Genomic DNA, 24350 nt, shown 5'->3' on the forward strand with positions numbered 1-24350 from the left:
GGTTACAAAGGTAAGGTCGGAAAAGGTATGTATAGATACATAGGTATAAGACATGAACATCTTTCACTTAAGCTGACTACTTACAATACCTTCCTCAAGATGAAAAGAGGAATCCAAATAAAGCTAACCATCCTTATTATCTAAAATCCAGACACTTCAAAATAAAAGATCTGAAAAATATTCTATGAAAATGAAATGGCAATTCAGAGACTGTAAAGTCTACACAATTATGCCAAACATGCACTGATCCCTGGCAAACCTTGTGCTGAGTTTGTCGAACTTCATTGGGTACCATGCCCTTTAGAAAAGGAGGCGTCTCATGCCGCACATGGGTCTGGGGTCCACCACTGTTTGGCTGAGAGACTGGGGATTGCTGTTCACGGCTCTCTGACACTACAAATAAACAAAATATGAATGGCAAATGACAGTAATCTCTGAATGTATCACATTACAACCCTTGTAAAAAAACAGAAATAGATACATGGAAGAAATTCAGTACAAGATACCCTGCTGTACAGCAGAAAAATGTATTCAAGATAATATGGAGTTTTATCTATCACGTAGATACAATTACACACGATCTTTATTGTAAGGGAAGTAAGAGTACAAGCAAATATATGAAAATATATATCCATCTATCTATATCTCTGATGTCTATTCCCTTCAGGAAGTCCCTCAAGGGGGTGGCCATGGCAATAGAGTCTCCATAACTAGTGAACTCCAGTGCTGCTTCTTAGCCTTTAACAGGCCACTAGCAGAGGGATAGTCTAGTGCAGCGTTTGCAGAGGCTCTTACCTAATGTGCCTACCAACTGCTTCTACCTAAAGTTCATACTTACTACTTCTACCTAACATTTCTAACTAATAGTCCTACCTAAATGTTCTTACTTACTATCTCTGTCTATTACTCCTATGTGCCATTTTGCCAAAAGGCAGGGCTAGCACATAGCACTCACCACAAGAAATCTACAGTTACAAAGAATAAGCTGTGTGAGTTAAGTGTTGTCAAGTGTTGTGTGTAACAGAGATATATTCTGTATGTTTGTAGACAGAATGTCCACAGTCCATGTGTAGGTGAGGCATAAAGGACTGTTTACCAAATGGGATCCTAGCTATGTCTCTTCGTTGTATATCAGCTGACTTATATTTCTTTCTTGTATCTCCCCGATGATTTGATTATTACACAAAAGTGCACTTGGGAACTTCTTGTGTTTCATTTTCCCAATAGACTCTGTTTCCCCTTTCAGAAAGTTAAAATACAAGGAGGGGAGGGTTTCTGGCCCCTCGCTCCCGTCCCCTTTAGTCGCCTTCTACAACACGTGAGGAATGCATGGGAAGTATTCTTTCTCCCCTATCACCCTCCTCCGCACAACTCTATCTATAGACCACACCTCGCAACCATATAACATTGTTGGAACCACTATTCCTTCAAACATACCCATTTTTGCTTTCCAAGATAACGTTCTCGACTTCCACACATTCTTAAATATATATTCATACTTATTCATTTATTTTGCTTTGTCGCTGTCTCCCACGTTAGCGAGGTAGCGCAAGGAAACAGACGAAAGAATGGCCCAACCCACCCACATACACATGTATATACATGCACGTCCACACACGTAAATATACATACCTATACATCTCAATGTACACATATATATACACACACAGACATATACATATACACACATGTACATAATTCATACTTTCTGCCTTTATTCATTCCCGTCACCACCTTGCCACACATGGAATAACAACCCCCTCCCCCATCATGTGTGTGAGGTAGCGCTATATTGATTTTGCTTTGTCGCTGTCTCCTGTGTTAGCGAGATAGTGTAAGGAAACAGACGAAAGAATGGCCCAACCTACCCACATACACATGTATATACATACACGTCCACACACGCAAATATACATACCTATACATCTCAACATATACATATATATACACACAGACATATACATATATACACATGTACATAATTCATACTGCCTGCCTTTATTCATTCCCATATATATACCCTAGCCTGAGCCAGATACCCATTATACTGACCAACTCCTACGGGTGAATGAACAGCTAGGTTGACTGTGGACCGACTGCTGTAACCAGGATTCGAACCTATGTGCTAGACCCTGGATGGCCTGAGAATGCGTCATGGTCAGGAATGCTAACTGCAACACTACAGGAGTCCACAGTGTAATCATTCTTTTCAAAATGCTGTTTATGGACTAATCTAGAACAAGGCATAAAAGGTATCTGCATCTTACAGCTGAGCATGTCTGAAGGCTGCAAAGACAAGGTGCGAGGAGGACGGTTGGTGTCACCCAGCCATTCTGCTGCTGTCATCACTGGTTCCCAACTGATAAAGGTTGAAGGGAAGATGTCATCTTGGAATAATTCCGTCTGGTGAAAATTCCAAAGATAAAAAAATTATTAAAAACAGGATTCTTTCAGAAAATGTATTAATCTTTCTCAGACAATTTCTCATATTCTAGCATGATGGCTCCAGCATGGGGCCCATTAGTGAGCACTTTCTCCCTTTACTGAACAAATACAAAAAGAGGGAATTCAACTTTCTCAAAATTTAATATGTTTAACATCAACACTCAACACTTTTGCCAAAGAGTTCTGCATATAAGAAGAAATCACCTAACACTCCTAAGAATAAAAAAAGAGTAAGATGATATGGGATGATGTGTGATTACTTTTCCATCATCCCATACCAATTTGAATGATATGTTAAAATGTCACACAATTTGTGTGAGCAGATGTGCAGGTACAGCAACTGAAGGCCAAAAAAGTACTAGGTGCTGCCATTGAAATATAAAGAAATGTACTGACAGGAAAAGCTTGGTGGAATAACGGTGTTACATAGCTGACTCATGAAACAGTGTGATTATCTATTTATACTGTATGGGGAGGGAGTTGAACAATTGTGTGGTCCAGTCTCTTAAAAATTATCAATCACAACTTTAAACTTCTGGATACTATTCACATTTATCAAATCCCCTTTATTTTTTCCATTCATTCACCATCCTTATATTATAAATGTTTTTTTTTTTTTTTTTTTTTTTTTTTTTTTTTTTTTTTTATACTTTGTCGCTGTCTCCCGCGTTTGCGAGGTAGCGCAAGGAAACAGACGAAAGAAATGGCCCCCCCCCCATACACATGTACATACACACGTCCACACACGCAAATATACATACCTACACAGCTTTCCATGGTTTACCCCAGACGCTTCACATGCCTTGCTTCAATCCACTGACAGCACGTCAACCCCTGTATACCACATGACTCCAATTCACTCTATTTCTTGCCCTCCTTTCACCCTCCTGCATGTTCAGGCCCCGATCACACAAAATCTTTTTCACTCCATCTTTCCACCTCCAATTTGGTCTCCCTCTTCTCCTCGTTCCCTCCACCTCCGACACATATATCCTCTTGGTCAATCTCTCCTCACTCATTCTCTCCATGTGCCCAAACCATTTCAAAACACCCTCTTCTGCTCTCTCAACCACGCTCTTTTTATTTCCACACATCTCTCTTACCCTTACGTTACTTACTCGATCAAACCACCTCACACCACACATTGTCCTCAAACATCTCATTTCCAGCACATCCATCCTCCTGCGCACATCTCTATCCATAGCCCACGCCTCGCAACCATACAGCATTGTTGGAACCACTATTCCCTCAAACATACCCATTTTTGCTTTCCGAGATAATGTTCTCGACTTCCACACATTTTTCAAGGCTCCCAAAATTTTCGCCCCCTCCCCCACCCTATGATCCACTTCCGCTTCCATGGTTCCATCCGCTGACAGATCCACTCCCAGATATCTAAAACACTTCACTTCCTCCAGTTTTTCTCCATTCAAACTCACCTCCCAATTGACTTGACCCTCACCCCTACTGTACCTAATAACCTTGCTCTTATTCACATTTACTCTCAACTTTCTTCTTCCACACACTTTACCAAACTCAGTCACCAGCTTCTGCAGTTTCTCACATGAATCAGCCACCAGCACTGTATCATCAGCGAACAACAATTGACTCACTTCCCAAGCTCTCTCATCCCCAACAGACTTCATACTTGCCCCTCTTTCCAGGACTCTTGCATTTACCTCCCTCACAACCCCATCCATAAACAAATTAAACAACCATGGAGACATCACACACCCCTGCCGCAAACCTACATTCACTGAGAACCAATCACTTTCCTCTCTTCCTACACGTACACATGCCTTACATCCTCGATAAAAACTTTTCACTGCTTCTAACAACTTGCCTCCCACACCATATATTCTTAATACCTTCCACAGAGCATCTCTATCAACTCTATCATATGCCTTCTCCAGATCCATAAATGCCACATACAAATCCATCTGCTTTTCTAAGTATTTCTCACATACATTCTTCAAAGCAAACACCTGATCCACACATCCTCTACCACTTCTGAAACCGCACTGCTCTTCCCCAATCTGATGCTCTGTACATGCCTTCACCCTCTCAATCAATACCCTCCCATACAATTTACCAGGAATACTCAACAAACTTATACCTCTGTAATTTGAGCACTCACCCTTATCCCCTTTGCCTTTGTACAATGGCACTATGCACGCATTCCGCCAATCCTCAGGCACCTCACCATGAGTCATACATACATTAAATAACCTTACCAACCAGTCAACAATACAGTCACCCCCTTTCTTAATAAATTCCACTGCAATACCATCCAAACCTGCTGCCTTGCCGGCTTTCATCTTCCGCAAAGCTTTTACCACCTCTTCTCTGTTTACCAAATCATTTTCCCCAACCCTCTCACTTTGCACACCACCTCGACCAAAACACCCTATATCTGCCACTCTGTCATCAGACACATTCAACAAACCTTCAAAATACTCATTCCATCTCCTTCTCACATCACCGCTACTTGTTGGGGTGAAGAAGGTGGTGAGAGTAAGTGAGCTTGGGAAGGAGACCTGTGTGGGGAAGTACCAGGAGAGACTGTGTACAGAATGGAAAAAGGTGAGAACAATGGAAGTAAGGGGAGTCGGGGAGGAATGGGATGTATTTAGGGAATCAGTGATGGATTGCGCAAAAGATGCTTGTGGCATGAGAAGAGTGGGAGGTGGGCTGTTTAGAAAGGGTAGTGAGTGGTGGGATGAAGAAGTAAGAGTATTAGTGAAAGAGAAGAGAGAGGCATTTGGACGATTTTTGCAGGGAAGAAATGCAATTGAGTGGGAGAAGTATAAAAGAAAGAGACAGGAGGTCAAGAGAAAGGTGCAAGAGGTGAAAAAAAGGGCAAATGAGAGTTGGGGTGAGAGACTATCAGTAAATTTTAGGGAGAATAAAAAGATGTTCTGGAAGGAGGTAAATAGGGTGCGTAAGACAAGGGAGCAAATGGGAACTTCAGTGAAGGGCATAAATGGGGAGGTGATAACAAGTATTATAAATGTATTTATGTCTTTTTCAACAAGTTTCTTGCTTAATCTTATGTTATGTCATCTGGTTGTTCTATCCCCAAATCTTCCTAAGAATTGTTAACTGTCTACGTTATCAATCTGGTTTAAAAACTTAAAGAAAGTTCTTATCAGGTCAACCCTCACTCTTCTCTCTTCCAAGATGAGGAAATTTAATGCTTCCAGTCTTTCCCTATAACTTAATTCTGTTAACACATTTGTTGTTTCCTCCAGACCTTCTCTATTAGCTCTTTGTGCTTTTTAAGGGCAAAGGCCAAAATCTGGGAAGCATAATCATTTTGATCTTGTGTTGGATATGAACAGTTTACCAAATATTTCTTTTTCCATATATACTTAAAAATTATCCTAATATTTGCCAGCAGACATTTTGTCTCCTTTACTATTCTGACACGTTAAGGGGGAATTCAATTCCCAAGTCCCTCTTGTGCACAGAATCATGAAGCACATTTCCCACTAGATAATGACCACACTGAAGTCTTCTTTTATTCTGTCCTATCCTCATTACTATACAATCTAAGACACAACTATATTCTCAGTTTTATCCAATGATTAGTTAAACCTACTGAAACATTATGAGACTTAACTAGTGACAACATGTGGTTGGTTGGTATACCTGATTAGTTGGAAGTTTTGGGTTCCCATTCAGAAAATTTTTGGAACATTCGAGCATGATCACTACTCATGATTTGGAAACCTGACTGCCGAACAATATCTAATATGGAACGACGTATTTTTAAGGGCAATCATAAATCTGAAAGGTGTCCACAGAAGAGACATCAAAATGACTGGCAGTCTACATTCATGTGTTACATTATCATTTGATAGAGTTATGTAATATGATTTATTGCCTGGAGGGGTTCATATTGGCAGTATGGTGAATGACTGAAATGAACATAAGTAGTAACTAAGCACCACTGAACAGTAAATGGTGAAGTGGCAACTTGTTTCGCAAGTACCAGGCCTACCACCTGTACATAAGCTTTGCAGAAACGTGTGCAGATTGGCTCAACCTTTCCATTAAGTTTACATCAAAATCAAGGAAGATAGTTGTGTTTTTGATTGTACATTTCCTCATGTTAAATATCATCAACCATGTATCACACCAACTTTAGAGTCTATCTAAGTATGTGTGTATCTAGCTATTTGTGCTGTATGGGAAGGGAGTTTTACACACCTCTTGAACATTTTCTACTATCACTACTGTTATAGAACTTCATAAATTTATGCATGCTCTCTGCAATACCCATGTCCTAAGTCTTTCTGTACCATTAATCCACCACTGTACTACAAAAGTACGTCTTTACATCTTTTTATCTGTACAAGTTTCTTGCTAAATTTCACTCTATGTCCTCTGGTTGCTTTACCCCAACATCTCTCAAAGAACTGTACACTCTTCATGTCACTGATCTGTTTCAAAAACTTAAAGGCTGTGATTAGGTCATCCTCATTCTATTCCCTTCCAGAGTGGGTAAATCTAAAGACTTCAGCCTTTCCCTGTAACTTAGTTCTTAATTCTGGTACCATCTATGTACTATTTTAGGTGCAGTGATCACAGCTGAAAAGTATATTCTAGTGTGAGTGTGTGTGTAGAAAAATTTGAACCTTCTAAAAACAGTGATGTATGAAAAGGAAAAATTGAAGAAATGTGCAAAAAACCTAAAATTTCATGCAAACAATGATATATGGAAAGCAAAGAGTGATGAATATAAATATCTAATTATTATACAATGTCATTAACCATTAATTTCTAAAAATGGAAGACTTTTAGTCAATTTCATATTTCAAATATCCCATGTCAACACCTAAGGAATAATGAGAAGCCTTTAAAGTGCACATTTGAAAATATGACACATAAAGAAGTCATTATGAAGCAGTTATCTTTATATCAAAAACTAAAGTCAAATCAGTAGCAGTAATATTTGGTAATGACTAGTCCTTGATGTTGATATGTCTCAGCCAGCTTGCTTCAGAAAACTGTTGGCTTAGCAGTAACTCCATACTGCACATCACTGTCACCAAATTATTTCAGCTGCTGATGCAAGCAGTTGTTATAAGGTCAAAGAAATAAAAACAAGGCTGTGACTGATTCAATTCCTCCCTAATCTAATACTTTATTTCCCTAAAATTACACGACTCCAAACTGCCATAATAAAAACAAGTCTGGGCATCATAATCTACCATTCTGTTTTGAATTAACATGGTACCTAATAGAGAATAGCTAAACATACCTTAACTCTGGGTACAGTGAAGGAGAGAGGCTCTAACGTTGATGATGTAATTCTCAAGGCCTTGCAAAACTCCACTTGACGAACATCGCACATTATTTTAGGTAGCATAACCAATCCCTGAGGCAATATAAAATGTAACACTTCTAAGTAATCAGAGTAGCCTTCAGCAGGTTTATACCTTAAAATATATGAAAACAAACAATCCTGAAAGTGAACATAAAAGAAATTTTACTTAAAAACAGAAGCCAACTGAGAGCTTACATCAAAAAGAATTAATCAGGTAAACAGAAGAGATCAGCGACTGCCTTCTAATGGGTGATTAAACAAAAGAAGAATAGGGATCTACAAAGAATTCATAACCTAGTCATATATTTGCACATGACATCCTTTACCACTTCAAACCTCTGAATTTAATAATGGAAACTGGTTGGTGATAAGGGCCCAGGACTACTCAACATCCAGCACTTCCTAAGCTGACTTACACCTAGAACTATTCAAAACTACACAATTTGTGCAACTGCTCTAATAAACCACAAAACTTAACTTAAGATTTTGTACCATGCATTGTTCCCTTCAGTCCATGTATTCAAATCGGCATTTTTTTTTGTACATACAGACTCTTCAAATTTCCAGGAACATTCTTTTCAGAGAGTTTCCATTTTCATTGGCATCAATATCTGATCCTGGTTGTTTCCTTGTGACCTTAAACTATTGCAGAAGTTTTTAGCTATGTCTCCTACTCAAAATATGGGCTTAGTTTACTCCACTTTCAGCATCTTCACCTTTCAATTACTTTTCTGAGAATCTATGACTCCTTCACTGCAAGATTGGTCTGCTTCTTATTTTTCCAAATTTTTTGTGCCATGTTCACCTACTCCAATGATAAAATGTATTCCTTCTATTGCATCATCTGCTTCTATGCTTTTCTTCTTCAGCGTACCTATCATAAAAATCTATTCTTTAACATCTAAAATACTAAGTGACATAACATACTACACTAATTTAATCTTCTTTCTCACACTTGTTCACCGTTTCCCACACTCACAAGGTAGCATCAGGAACAGATGAAGAAAGGGCCTCATTCACTCACATCCATTTTCAAACTATCATGTGTAAAGCACTTATATTTAAAACTACAGCCCCTATCCACAATCAGGGTCCACAGACCTTTATGTGGTTTCCTCCAGCTGCTTTATATACTTCATATGAGCAGTTTACAGTATAGAAGGCAGTGTAAAAACTAAGAATAAAATTAGTGGCTCATGTGCGACAAGTCTCTTACTAAAGAAGTCTATAGAAATGTGTCGACACCTAGGGTACATTTCAACATAAGTTTCTCAGATGTGTAGCAATAAAGAAACATTTAGTATGCACATAAATCATAGATTATCCTTGAACTGATACTGAATCTCAAACACCAAATACTATGTATGAAATATTTGGAAAGAATCTGCACAAGACATCTGCTGCAAATGCAAAAACTGGCCACTTATAATATAATATACTCTTCAAGCAAAATTTACAGCAGGAAACAATTATAAGTATGTCTGGAAGTAGCACACATCCTTTAGAGAGACTTACCTGATGGACACTCCCACATTTATGGTGAGAGAGAGGAAACAGATGAGGGAAGTCAGTACCAACTTCATATGCATAAATGGTACTATCTCCCTGGAAAAATATGTATGGTCTGATTAAAAAGAACAAAATATTTTTTCAACATCAATATTCAAGATATCTATCTTTACCATGCACAATTGTTTCCTTTATCACATCTACTTGGTATATAAAGCTTTCCCAAAGAATTTCATCATTTCTTTTCCAATGCCTTCAAGTCAAAGATCCAAAGCACTGTTCAAGAAACCTGCATACAAATTCTTCATTTTGGTTCAGCTTTAAGATATACTGATTTGGCATTACTTGACTGCACAAAAAAAAAAAACATTTATCTATATCTATAATCAAAGAATGCACTCCTAATTCTAAGAAAAAGATCAAATACATACAATCTCTCAAATCATTCATACATATCCTTAACCCAAGATCCATATGCTAAACAGATACAGGAAATTCCCCATTTACATAAATGCTTCATTCATTTTCATTTTGTGTACTAAGATAGCTAATCATGTGCCATCACTGCCTCCATTCACACAACTCAGAACTAGAATCCCTATCTGTTCAAAGTAGAATTATATCAGTAACACTCTGGAAACTTAAAAATCTATCAACCTATCATTCATTTCTAACTATATTTTCAGTTACATGATGTAGAACAAGTGCTTATAGCCTCTTAGGTCCCTTACACAAGTCCTTAACTTATAACCAAGGTACTAAAGTGTACATATGCCTCCTCACTTCTCCAGACATCTTACTCATCTAACAAACAAGCTGACTCATCTTAATTTACATTTCAGTGAACACTCACAAAATGCCACTATTGTAGTCTCTCTTCTTTTGTATATGTTAACTATTTCCTGCAAGAGCAAGGTAGCATCAATAACACCATAGTGAGCCATACAGGAAAAGATCCTCACTTGGCCCCTTGTTCTGTTCCTTCTTTTGGAAAGTAATACAGAAACGGAGGATTTTTTGTCACTTCTGCCCTCTAAGTCGATTTCTAGGACATGCAAAGGATATGTGGGCAGTATTCTTTCTTCCCTATCCACAGGGATAACCACTTTTGTACAAATGATCAAATTATCTAAAGCCTTAAAAAATTCTCTTTATGTTAATCCACTTTTTTCACAACCTACACTTTCTCCTAACACCTCCAACCACATATAACCTATCTTTCACCATACTCCAACACGATTATACCATGTAAAATGGATTTCATGTGCTTTTTCTATTAATTCTTTGCACCACATATATTTCTCACATCCTCATTCCTTGTTTTATCTATCATCTTCTTTCTAACTACTGTAAATGTTATTCACCTTTCTGTTTCACATTTTTACCTCTTTGGACCTAGGGAATGAAGGTTTCATATCTACATAAAAGAACTATGATAAAAACTTTATCATCTAACTTTGATACCGTACTTTAGTCTTGATTTAACTGGGCTCTCAATGCAAAACCAACTATTCTCCGATGCATTTAACCCCAATACGTGATCTACCCTACCGTATTGGGGTAAAAAAGCATACAAAATACAAAAATGAATAAAGTTAGATTCATTCAGTAACCTAACCATTTGCTATATTCTCTGCGACCACTATTCCAAAGCATTAATAAGTTAAGAACCTCACCTTTCCAGTAGCAAAGAGTGTTGATGAGTCAGGGTCGTAGAATGGAATGAGCATTGCTGGACTAATGTCAATACCTACAGTGTTAGCAGGTTTTGTCAACTCTGTAGCTTTATAGACACTGATCTGTCTCTCTGATACCCTGCAAAATGTGGCTAATGAATGAACCTACGACACTAGTGTCGCATAAGAAAGATTTTCCTTTTTATATCTAAGTTGCTGATATAAAATGTACCAGACAAATATATTTTACATACTCAGTATAATGCAATGTTTCATGTAATAATCAACAAACTAAAAAAGAATTTGCCAAACTGATCAAAGGATAAATCTTAATATGGTCTTATATATATCATCCTACCATCATCCACATTTTTGTATGATATTCTGACCTTACAACAGCATCCTACCAGGCAAGATCAATGAGCTTGTCCCTGACCATAATAACAAACAGTGACCTCCAGAAAATGTATCATTATCAGTAATGTTTTAAAACTCCAAATGGTTTACATTTCAAGCCCTGATCTTGAGATATATACGTATTGTATTTCCTACACTTTTGCAGGTTATGGTTACTATAATTACTAATGCTTTCATCATCAAGGGTCAGAATGCTTTCCTTACCATGTCATGAGGGATAATCACTGATGATGTATATTGCAGCTATCCTAGATTATCAAGGATACTGAAATGGGTGGTATGGTATCTCTGGAGAAATACTGTGGTGTCATTAGTTAAAGTTAAGACATCATCAAATGCAGATCCTAGAACACCTCAGACTATATTAAACAGCACTGTCCAAAAGCCCTATTTTACTCTAATGTGGAGTAAACTTAAATGTATATATAAAAAAGTTTCAGTGGAAATTAACTTATTCTGCAGAACTGGGTTTAAAACTAATTCCCTTTCTCACACATGCATAGTTTATAAATAAAATGATTAGCAATCAGTTCAAGCTGTCCTTGTGCAATAAACTAATAAAAAATCTCACACTTACAGCTATGTCAACAGCACCATACCAATCTCTCCAACTGTGAACAATCTACTCATATGCTCAAAATCAAAGTACACCTTAAAGCTAATGGTAGGGGTAGGGGAAAAAGTAAACTTTCATTAATAACTTAAATATCCGAACTCATTAGAATACTTAATTTCTGCCCAATAAACTTTATAGAAATTGAAATGGGCCATATCTAAAACTGAAACCTCTAATTTGTGCACCTTAAATCTACCCTCAAGTTACAAATATGAAAACGTGCAAATGTTTCATCAGATTGGGGAAGAGCAGTGCGGTTTCAGAAGTGGTAGAGGATGTGTGGATCAGGTGTTTGCTTTGAAGAATGTATGTGAGAAATACTTAGAAAAGCAAATGGATTTGTATGTAGCATTTATGGATCTGGAGAAGGCATATGATAGAGTTGATAGAGATGCTCTGTGGAAGGTATTAAGAATATATGGTGTGGGAGGCAAGTTGTTAGAAGCAGTGAAAAGTTTTTATCGAGGATGTAAGGCATGTGTACGTGTAGGAAGAGAGGAAAGTGATTGGTTCTCAGTGAATGTAGGTTTGCGGCAGGGGTGTGTGATGTCTCCATGGTTGTTTAATTTGTTTATGGATGGGGTTGTTAGGGAGGTAAATGCAAGAGTCCTGGAAAGAGGGGCAAGTATGAAGTCTGTTGGGGATGAGAGAGCTTGGGAAGTGAGTCAGTTGTTGTTCGCTGATGATACAGCGCTGGTGGCTGATTCATGTGAGAAACTGCAGAAGCTGGTGACTGAGTTTGGTAAAGTGTGTGGAAGAAGAAAGTTAAGAGTAAATGTGAATAAGAGCAAGGTTATTAGGTACAGTAGGGGTGAGGGTCAAGTCAATTGGGAGGTGAGTTTGAATGGAGAAAAACTGGAGGAAGTGAAGTGTTTTAGATATCTGGGAGTGGATCTGTCAGCGGATGGAACCATGGAAGCGGAAGTGGATCATAGGGTGGGGGAGGGGGCGAAAATTTTGGGAGCCTTGAAAAATGTGTGGAAGTCGAGAACATTATCTCGGAAAGCAAAAATGGGTATGTTTGAAGGAATAGTGGTTCCAACAATGTTGTATGGTTGCGAGGCGTGGGCTATGGATAGAGATGTGCGCAGGAGGATGGATGTGCTGGAAATGAGATGTTTGAGGACAATGTGTGGTGTGAGGTGGTTTGAGCGAGTGAGTAACGTAAGGGTAAGAGAGATGTGTGGAAATAAAAAGAGCGTGGTTGAGAGAGCAGAAGAGGGTGTTTTGAAATGGTTTGGGCACATGGAGAGAATGAGTGAGGAAAGATTGACCAAGAGGATATATGTGTCGGAGGTGGAGGGAACGAGGAGAAGAGGGAGACCAAATTGGAGGTGGAAAGATGGAGTGAAAAAGATTTTGTGTGATCGGGGCTTGAACATGCAGGAGGGTGAAAGGAGGGCAAGGAATAGAGTGAATTGGAGCGATGTGGTATACAGGGGTTGACGTGCTGTCAGTGGATTGAATCAAGGCATGTGAAGCGTCTGGGGTAAACCATGGAAAGCTGTGTAGGTATGTATATTTGCGTGTGTGGACGTATGTACATGTGTATGGGGGGGGGGGTTGGGCCATTTCTTTCGTCTGTTTCCTTGCGCTACCTCGCAAACGCGGGAGACAGCGACAAAGTATAAAAAAAAAAAAAAAAAAAAAACTTTATCATCTTACAGCTACTTCCAGAGTGCAATAAATGATACTACCTATGATGGAAGAAACACTTTTAGACACTCATATGTGGTACTGTAAAGAGACTGATCACCACATATAACATTCCAGTTTCAGATGATGATTATTAGTTAACCCGTCCTGAACATTAACACCAGAAAGTCAATTCAATCACAAAGAAAACAGTAGAAAAGGGAACTAACTTGCTGAATCCAACAGTCACCAGGTATTTGCCACCAAGTGCCCATAATATTCTGGCTCCCCTCACACCTACAGGTCCATTTCCCTGCTGGATGGGTTCTGCACAATGCCTTGGATCATATATGCGTATGTGACTATCACGACACATTGTTGCAAGGTAACGACCACAAGGACTCCATGCTATTGAGAAGATCTGGCAAAACAAAATTAATAAACTATATTTTGTTGGACAGTAGTTGCAAACATTGAGGAGCCAGAGAAAAAGTGGAACAAAATCAATAAAAAGATAATGGTGAAGCAGAGAAAACAAATCTTTAAGAGCACAAGAAATGAAAAAGAAAAAGGAATACTTTTGGAAAGCCAACAACTGAGTATAACAATTATATTAGGTGTAGATTAAGAATATTGGTGGAAACTAAAATTTCTACCTGAAATAATTCAACAAACAAGTAACATTATGCAGACAGGAATGATGCTGTTTGGCAAAATCATGTAGGAAATGAATATGCAAAGCACTTTGATGATTTGGTTTCTATTGACAAGTAATAAAAAATATATATGAAAACTAAAAGTCTATTAACAAAACAACAATATCCTAAATTTTCAGCACAATGACAGACATGGAACCATTTCCAAATGTCTAAGTTCAGGTGTATATGTGATAAATACTATCACAGAATATTACTGGGAAGTAATCTTCATTTCTGAAACAATGCAGCAGAGGGGTAATATCATAAAGATGGGGAAACATAAATGTGTCAAAAGCAAAGTCAGCTGAAAAGATGAAAATACCTGCAATTTGCTTGAATGACAGAGGAAGTGTTTTAAATTTCCAAAATAGCTTGAGGGGTAGCAATGATAGTCATACAATTAGTAGTCCAAATACTCAATGAGTGTGGTCCCATTCATAAATGATACCATTTCAGGTGGGAGATATTCAGCCCCTTCTAATAAAGGAAAGAAATGTTAAAGCCTGAAATGAAATATTACAATGCCAATGACATTCTGAAAAGAAAGGATTACATGTCAACCCAAAATCTGAAACATTCAAAAGGCCTACAGAGAATTGGATATTTTCCAAATGCACACTGACCTGCTAACCAGCCAATTCATATAGCCTTACTACCAAATAATTTGCTGCCCTAAATCACACCATGATCTGTAACTTCTTCAAGACATTCTGAAGACTACAAGCATACTATCAGTGTATCAATATAATAGCTATATCTACTTCGTATGTCCATAATGGAGACACCTTGGGAAGTGATGTTTAGAAGATGGTGAACCAAGTTATTCAAAGGTAATATTTAGGCATGTTTTTTTTAAGTGACACACATTTGGTGTATAGCTGTGTCTTCCTAGAACTGGTGAATAATCAGGAAATCATGAACGACCATTATTCAAATGGAAACACTTCCCATCACACCTTAGCTGAAAATCAGCATACAATTTATAAACATGCTAGGTACCAGAAGTGCATGTGTGAGATTCTACACAACTTTCCATGTGCCTCAGTAAAAAATAAGTCAATTCATTAATTACATCTCAATGGAAAATGCAGTTAACTCCTCAATAATATTGTCAATAACAATTGTCATTTTTACATAAATGCTTCTTACATGTTGTCTCTCACACTTAGGCCAAGTGCCTCATGATGAATTTTTCTTTAAATCTCAATATCAAAGATCCAGTGCCAAAGTTCTAAAGAAAATTCTGTATGGTGGTCTAACTAATACAGAAAATAATACACAGTAAAAAAAAGTGAACTGAGTGATTGATTAAACAATGTGATCAAGTAAGTAATTAAAGGGTAAGAGAGAGAGATGTGATAATAAGAAGAGTGTGGCTGAAAGAACTCTAGAGAGTGTGCTGAAATGGTTTGGACATAAAGAAAAAATGAATGAGGAGAGGTTGACAAAGAGTATGTAAGTTTCAAAAGTGAGGGGATGAGAAGAGGGAGACTAACTTGGAGGGGAAAGGATGGAGTGAAAAAGATTATGAGTGACTGGTGCCTGAACATGCAGGAGGATGGGTGGCATGCATGGGATAGAGTGAACTGAAATGTTTTAGTATACAGGGGGCTATGGACTGAACCATGGAAAGTGAAGTGGCCAGGAAAAATGTGGAAAGGTCTGTGGGACCTGGTCATGGATAGGGGACTGTCATTCCTGTGCATTAACAACAGCTAGAGAATGGATATAAGCAAATGTGGCCTTTACTCATCAAACATGTATGAAAAATAAAAGAAAAAAAGATATGAAATTATCATACTTGATCTGGATGGCCAGAAAGGGTGATGGCAACACTCTGGCTGTGAAGATCCCATATCTTTATGGAATGGTCTCCATAGGCTGCAGCCAGAACTCCTGCTGTCAGTGGATGCCACTTCAATATTGTTGCCTGCATATCAAGATATTTACTGAATATTACTCATACTAAAATCTTTTAAACATCAATATGTTAACTCAGTACTTTTCAACATATATGGAATATGACTAACTGATATTTTTCAACTACTAATATCCAGCAAACCATTCTTCATAAAATATCTAATGTGTCATTATTACATGGACTATGTCTATCTATAATCATTAAATCAGTAAAGTACTGCCGCACAACATATTCAATGGACACTACTCTTGTGGATCATACCAGCAATATCCAGTGTGTCATTTCAGAGCTGCTACTTAAACTATGAGCTATTCTACCATGCCTCCATTAATACATGTAATTCTAAAATCAACCAATGAAATGAAGTGAGTGCTATACTAAAATGTAAAATCAATGATAAATAGCAAACATGAAACCATCAAAGTCTCTTTCAACCAAGTAACTTACCTTGTCTGATGAGCCAATGTCCATAAATGTTTCATTGGGTTCATTGGTGGGCTGCGCTAATCCTCCCTCTGGAATGTGCCACAAATTGATCTTCCCATCATCACAAGCTGTGTGAAGGAAAGTGGTTCATCAATACATGACCTCCTCTAGTTTTGTGATTGTGTGGCAGCTAGAAAAGCTGCAAATAATGATTTGCTAAAACGAATCTCTAATGATTATACAACACGGACAGATCACTAAAGATTAACAAAAATGATCTCCAAACAACTGGCATCATCACATTTCACTTTCTTAAACAAAAATATAAACCTCATATAAGTAACAAAATCTGCTAATCATACCTACCTTCACATTTCTAACTAATTATGTCAAAACAAAACGTAAGGCCAAAATGATAAAAAATGAGGTGGCAGGAGTTATAACCTCATGTACGTAGCAATGTCATATCAAAGGGTAGTCTCTCTCTTCATCAAAACCACTTTCCTGTACTTGTACTGAATGCATGAATCAGAAGGCCTGTGACTCTCACAACTGACCGGAAAACTTAGTCACAAGTCTGTGGTTTCTCACTCACTACGGTCACGAGTCCTCTCTCCTAATATACAATAACAGGGTGAACAAAACTTGACAGCTATCTATCTAATATCTACTTATTCTGAAGCCTGGAAAAATAACTCTCATATGAAACAAAATGGTCTACATCTAAGACAAAGATTTCTGGTAATTAACAAAGATCTCTCCAAACCAAAATTAATGGAGAAGACTTTTCTAAGATTAGAACAACTTACCAACTCCTAGGGTGTAATCATTAAAAGGGTCAAAAGCAAAATCCATAACATTGGCAGTGTTCATGAGAGAGGGAATAACACCATCTGGTTGACGCCCAGTCTTTTTGTGCTTCAGGATGGACAATTTACCACCTGGACCACTTAAGGGTAACACCACGAACTCTGCATTTGCTGTAAAATAAAATACATTTCAACATTACTGGAATATACACATGACACATGAGTCTACATATCACTGTTCTTGAAAATCTTCAAAGAAAAATATCAAATCAATATCATTAACAAAATCTCTCCCATATGCGAAGGTTTTAATAGCAAAAAGAAGTTTAGCTTAATAGATTATCTGATTATGTGCACTTAATGGAAAGAAACACTTTAAAAATTAAATTCATTCAATCAGGTGCATCAAAGACAAACTAGTATAAAGGAAACAGTAGATATGTCCTCACACCTCTGGGGAGGCTATATTGGGTTTGACTTTGGTCTCTGACATTTTAAACTCATTTTGAACAGTATCCACAAAAATATGGACCTGATCTTTTCAGAGTTAAGAGCATGTTTTCCTGTAGGTGTCACAAATACTGACTAAATCAGAGGAGACAGGAAGGCAAGGATATACCTCCTCTAAGAAGTATCAGTCGACAAGCACATAACCCAATGGGTAACATCTGTCAAGCCCATTATTACCTGTATGCCTTTACCTTATGGCTTCCACAAAAAATAAAGTTTTAAGATACCAGAAAGTATGTGCACTGCTACTCTAATTTCTGTTGTCCACTGCCACAACGAAAATTAATATGTACTCTAAAACACCAAAAAAGTAACACATCTTAATGTCAAAAAACATTAAAATATGCTTCAGCTAAAAATCTTTAAAACTTTTTAAACTAGCCAATTATTTTTTTAAGCCACTCCAACACTATGAGCAGCAATGTCTATACCATCTAAATTTGCATATCTACTCCAAAAGCCTTAGCTAATATTCAACTCAATGTTGTTCCTATAGACCCTTTGCAAAAGAATGATTCACAAAATGAATGAGTCAACTACACAGTGGAAGTGATAATCACACTGACTGGAATTCACTGATATAGGTGGTGACATTCATTATCATTATACAACTCCTGAACCACAAAATAATGTGCCCTGTGGTGGTCATACATAATGTCAGCCAATCATTCCTTAAGAGGCTTACATCAAAACAGTGGTGTATCAAAATCATGTCAGCCCAGAACTACGCTACTAAAAATTTAGGTTAAGAAAACTACAAAAAACTTTTCTCTGAGGTGGTTTCTCATAAGCATGAGAGCTTTCCAAAGATATTCTCTAAGACAATCAGGGTTAGGCCCTTCCAGCCCTAAGTATTTCAGGAGAGGAAGCACTAGCATTCCCCATCCTTAGCTATCCACCCAACTATGGCAACAACAGCAGCTTGCTCATTTTGGCCAATCAGACTACCACAGAGACAACCATCAATCTTCTGGCTGCCAGACTGCTTAGAATTAACATATCATGGGGCATCACCCCAAAAGCAATTACAGTTGGTAAAGAGAAAGGTTTTTCAAAACCCTAAACAGTTTAATGAAGGTGTTACATATATGAAGTCACAGCACTCAGCATTAATATACTGCATAAAATAACATACAGGTATAGTGAATATACACAAACAGACAAAAGTATCCTAAAACAATGACCAAAACGTACATGCAGAAAACTCTTCTCTTAATAAACTTGTAAGTCCAGCACCATATGTCCTATCAGCAGATGATCTTAGAAGGTGCTATGTTATCTGGTGGCTGGCAGGAAAGGTTGATAATGTCTTCCGAGGCAGTCTCTGAAGGCCAAAGGCAGGTGAAAAACAAATGAGCTGCTGCTGCCATGAGGAGAAGGCAAGTGCTTCCTCCTAAAATACTGAGGCTTGGAAAGTCTCAATCCTCATTTTCCTAGAAAATATCTAGGAGAACTATTGCTAATGTAACAGATTGCAGAGAAATAACTGTATAAGTGAATATCCCTGAAAAACTAAACTTAGTTTATTCTTACTTACCAGCCATTCCATCACACTCTCCTGGTGTTGTTCGACTTAGGTCTCGTAGATTTTCAATGCATGTGCTTTTATGCCCAGGAGTCCCTTTTAGATGGCGAAATTTGCAAACTCGTCCTAATAACAAAAGAGTAAAAATCATAACAAATTATAAAAATACTTGAGAATAAAAATATCTGCAATTTATTAAGGTTTTTAAACTTTAAACGTTTCTTAAAACAAATAAAAACTCACAGAGGTAATCCATTGCAGCAGTCAAGAATGGAGTGACATCTCCCTCTTATCCTGCCAACAGTGATATCCCTCTGGATTTTGTCCTATTGCTGAGACTCTTTACTTTCTAAATAACTGATCTGACTTCTTCAACTTCAAACCTTATTCACTTCCACATAACCTTTTTTTTTTTTCACTCAACACACTTCAACTTGATTTGCTTTCCCTCCTCATTCCGTTATATGGTCTTTTGCACACAATAACCATATTTCTACCCATATCTTTCTCTAATTCTCACTCATTTCCAACTGTTCAATTTCATGACATCTAAAATCAACCTTGTAACAACAGGCATTGTGGGCACAACCACATCCTCCACTCTATCCTTGAAACTTCAAAAAATGAAGAACACAAAATCTTATTCCAAAAAGTTAGGGGTGCTGTAGAGGTGGTACTCCTGATTGGGTTTGTAAAAAAAAAAAAAAAAAAAAAAAAAAAAAAAAAAAAAAAAAAAACTGGGTATTTGTGTTATGGTTAAACATCTGAAGTCTGCAGGGAAAATTTGAGGATGACAGTTACTCACTAGCAATACAGATTGTGGAATACAGGTACACCACTGAATTTCCGGCAACTGATGGTTCAGCACCTTTTTTAGTCCAGACAAAAGTACATGAGGAAACTTGAAATTACCACGGCAACCAGACTAGTTTACTGGGCAGCCACAGATGATGTGTGTAGGGTGAGCTTATTTACATTCTTTACACTGGACTTGGTAATACCACAATTCTGTGAAATTCTTAGCTTATTTTGCTTAAATTTAACTTTAGCTATGGCTTCTAAGACATATGAGAGTGTTAGTCATGGTGTCAAACGTAAACACCAATCCATATCAATCCAAGATAAAGAACTGTTGAAAAAATGGATTGAGTGACATCTACAGTATTGGTTCATCAGCTATTTATGATATAAATAAGCAAAGGGAGAAAACATTGAAATTCTATGCAGACAGCAATTCCAAGAAGCAAATGACGATTAGAAAAACTATGAAAGATGGTAAGAGTAGTGAGCATGATCGAGTGATGATGGAATAGTTACGACAGCATTGGAGTGATGGAGTGGATTTGTCAGGTACCAGTATCTCATTTATTCATTTAATTTACATTTATTATTCATTCAATCTACTTATCTAGCAGTCCATGGTATACTTTAGACACATGCGAGATGTATAATTAGTGGGTTAGAGGTGTGTTGATACATTATCATTACGTGACCACAGTTGGTCCGGCAAAATGGTTAATCTGGCAAGGCTTTGGAACCAAGAGCGCTGGAAAATCAGTGATGCACCTGTATAAGAGAGTATATTGTGAATATCATAACATAAATCTAAAAGACCAAAAAAACTCTAATGAACTTACGGAATGAACGAGTGACAGTTGCCCTTCTTGGAGTTGGAGAGGCTGGCTTTTCCTCTACACTAGCCATTCGTTGCTCAAATGTTCTTCTCCTTTCAGCAGCAATAACACGACTACCATCACGGAGAGCCAACTGTTCCTGACAACCATAAATCAGCATAAGAATAAAGTTAAAAACTTTTAAACATGCAATATTACACAGAATCTGTGCCCTTTGCTTTCTTGAAAAATTTTGCTTTGATAACTGCTTGTTATCTAATGAAATTTGGTGAGAAGACATATACAGACCATTACATGTGGACTTGGAGCATATACAAATAAATGCTTAAAAGTAATCACAAAATTCTAACATACATACAAAACTTTTTTTTTTTTTTTTTTTTTTTTTTATACTTTGTCGCTGTCTCCCGCGTTTGCGAGGTAGCGCAAGGAAACAGACGAAAGAAATGGCCCAACCCCCCCCATACACATGTACATACACACGTCCACACACGCAAATATACATACCTACACAGCTTTCCATGGTTTACCCCGGACGCTTCACATGCCTTGATTCAATCCACTGACAGCACGTCAACCCCTGTATACCACATCGCTCCAATTCACTCTATTCCTTGCCCTCCTTTCACCCTCCTGCATGTTCAGGCCCCGATCACACAAAATCCTTTTCACTCCATCTTTCCACCTCCAATTTGGTCTCCCTCTTCTCCTCGTTCCTTCCACCTCCGACACATATATCCTCTTGGTCAATCTTTCCTCACTCATTCTCTCCATGTGCCCAAACCATTTCAAAACACCCTCTTCTGCTCTCTCAACCACGCTCTTTTCATTTCCACACATCTCTCTTACCCTTACGTTACTTACTCGATCAAACCACCTCACACCACACATTGTCCTCAAACATCTCATTTCCAGCACATCCATCCTCCTGCGCACAACTCTATCCATAGCCCACGCCTCGCAACCATACAACATTGTTGGAACTACTATTCCTTCAAACATACCCATTTTTGCTTTCCGGGATAATGTTCTCGACTTCCACACATTTTTCAAGGCTCCCAAAATTTTCGCCCCCTCCCCCACCCTATGATCCACTTCCGCTTCCATGGTTCCATCCGCTGACAGATCCACGCCCAGATATCTAAAACACTTCACTTCCTCCAGTTTTTCTCCATTCAAACTCACCTCCCAATTGACTTGACCCTCAACCCTACTGTACCTAATAACCTTGCTCTTATTCACATTTACTCTTAACTTTCTTCTTCCACACACTTTACCAAACTCCGTCACCAGCTTCTGCAGTTTCTCACATGAATCCGCCACCAGCGCTGTATCATCAGCGAACAACAACTGACTCACTTCCCAAGCTCTCTCATCCCCAACAGACTTCATACTTGTGTAACGATTTATTAACGACTGAATATTATGTTTAAAACACATGTTTCTAGCAGACAAGGACTACATATTTCATCTAGCCAACCCTTAAACTGTAGTTATCATCCAGAAAGTCCATCAAGGTGTGCAAGAAATGGCAAATCGCCATTCAAAACTAACAGAAAATACACTGAAAGTTGTAAAGATATCTTTGTCTTAGCCTGGTCCACTTCTGTGAGAAGGGCAGAAGGAAGGTGTGGATGTTAAGAATGACTAATTGCAATAAGAAGCAAAGATATGGGATCTTGTTTCTCTCTTTTCCTTGAACTTGATTTCACAATGTAATCTTATTTCAGGCACAGCATTGGTGGTACATAATGTGAATATGTATAGGGCATGTGAAATGTCTGGGGTAAGCCATGCAAAGGTCTGTGGGGAGTGGATGTGGATAGGGAGCTGTGGTTTTGGTGCATTACATATGACAACTAGAGCTGAGTGTGAACAAATGTAGCCTTTTTTTTCTATTTTCCTGGTGCTACCTTGCTGACGCAGGGGGTGGCAATGCTGTTTCCTGTGGGGCTGGGTGGCATTGGGAATGGATGAAAGCAAGTATGAATACGTACATGTGTACGGATGTATATGTCTGTGTATGTATGTGTTGATATGTATATGTATGCATATATGCCAAGTGAGGATATTCCCTCTAAGGCTCAGTTCTCTGTTCTTGACGCTACCTCTCTAATGCGGGAAATAGCGAATATGTATGAAAAAAAGTGCATGTATGTATATACGCATGTATATCAGTGGATGGGTTTTTCTTCATCTGTCTCCTGGTGCTACCTCGCTGACATGGAAAATGGCGATCAAATATAATAAAATAATATTACACTTTTTACACTAATAATCACTGTGAGGGAAAGCGGCTAGCATATATGGGGAGAATATAGAAGGTTTTGTTTCTTTCTTTTTTTGAGCACAGTTTCACTCTCTATTCTTATTCTATATACTGGCACAGTATTGTTGGTAAATAACATGAATATATTCAGAAATATTACACCGATTCACACTACGAGACAGCAAGGGGTGGCATTAGTAGGGAGGGAGTTGCAGTTATTTTTCTAATTCTTTTGATAATATTCTAGCTCCTTACCTATTTTCTGTTATAAAAGTCCTCCTTCATTCCACGATCACAAAAAGACAAAATGACATGCAGTTACATAATTCATTCTACATGTGTTAAGTTAGTGGAAACACCACCCATTCGTGCCTCCTGCCATACGTAATTCTGCTAAAGTCACTCTCTACATCCTTACTTCTTCACATTTCTCATGTCAACATTTCTCATGTCATTCTTGATTTTCTTCACAGACTGATAGTACATAACATAACTGTTCCTCTTCATCTTTGATCATCTTTGAAGAAATCCAACAATTTAAATATTTTACACAAGGGTCAATGTGTGTGGATGACCAGCTGGTCAAAAGCCTTACACTTACATTGCTGGTTGTAGGTGTACCAAGAAGAGAATTTTTTTTTTCCATGCTTTCCAGGCAATGGAAGATCTCTCTATAGATAGTAATGGGTTGATAAATTGGCTTATCAACTTAAACCAGGGTACATCAATGATTTTTATAATGAAATACTGTACTTATTTTTGCATTTTTTACAGAAGTGAAGCATAGCACTTAAGTATTCCATCCCTTAGAGATATAACTGGTTCCTCCATCTAAGAAAAGTCTAAAATGCAATCAGAAAGTGCCAGCAAAACAAAGCTTATATGACCAGGTGCTGATTACTAGCCAGGTATTTTCAGATCAATGTCC

General features: G+C 37.9%; 1 protein-coding gene across 6 annotated transcripts in view; it reads right to left on the reverse strand.

Annotated features, from left to right (window-relative positions):
* Positions 1-24350, reverse strand: part of pod1 (coronin pod1) — a 76611-nt gene that overhangs the window by 15734 nt on the left and 36527 nt on the right. For all 6 annotated transcript variants that reach the window (XM_071693221.1, XM_071693220.1, XM_071693219.1 and 3 more), the window contains 11 exons: positions 21157-21292; positions 19532-19645; positions 17485-17655; positions 16697-16803; positions 16130-16258; positions 13861-14051; positions 10963-11101; positions 9293-9382; positions 7712-7828; positions 2268-2403; positions 260-393 (listed from right to left, as the gene is read on the reverse strand). In XM_071693221.1, the coding sequence (XP_071549322.1) occupies positions 260-393; positions 2268-2403; positions 7712-7828; positions 9293-9382; positions 10963-11101; positions 13861-14051; positions 16130-16258; positions 16697-16803; positions 17485-17655; positions 19532-19645; positions 21157-21292 (1464 nt within the window). The remainder of the gene's footprint in view (positions 1-259; positions 394-2267; positions 2404-7711; positions 7829-9292; positions 9383-10962; positions 11102-13860; positions 14052-16129; positions 16259-16696; positions 16804-17484; positions 17656-19531; positions 19646-21156; positions 21293-24350) is intronic.

This window comes from Panulirus ornatus, chromosome 55 (assembly GCF_036320965.1).
Source record: "Panulirus ornatus isolate Po-2019 chromosome 55, ASM3632096v1, whole genome shotgun sequence".
NCBI lineage: Eukaryota > Metazoa > Arthropoda > Malacostraca > Decapoda > Palinuridae > Panulirus > Panulirus ornatus.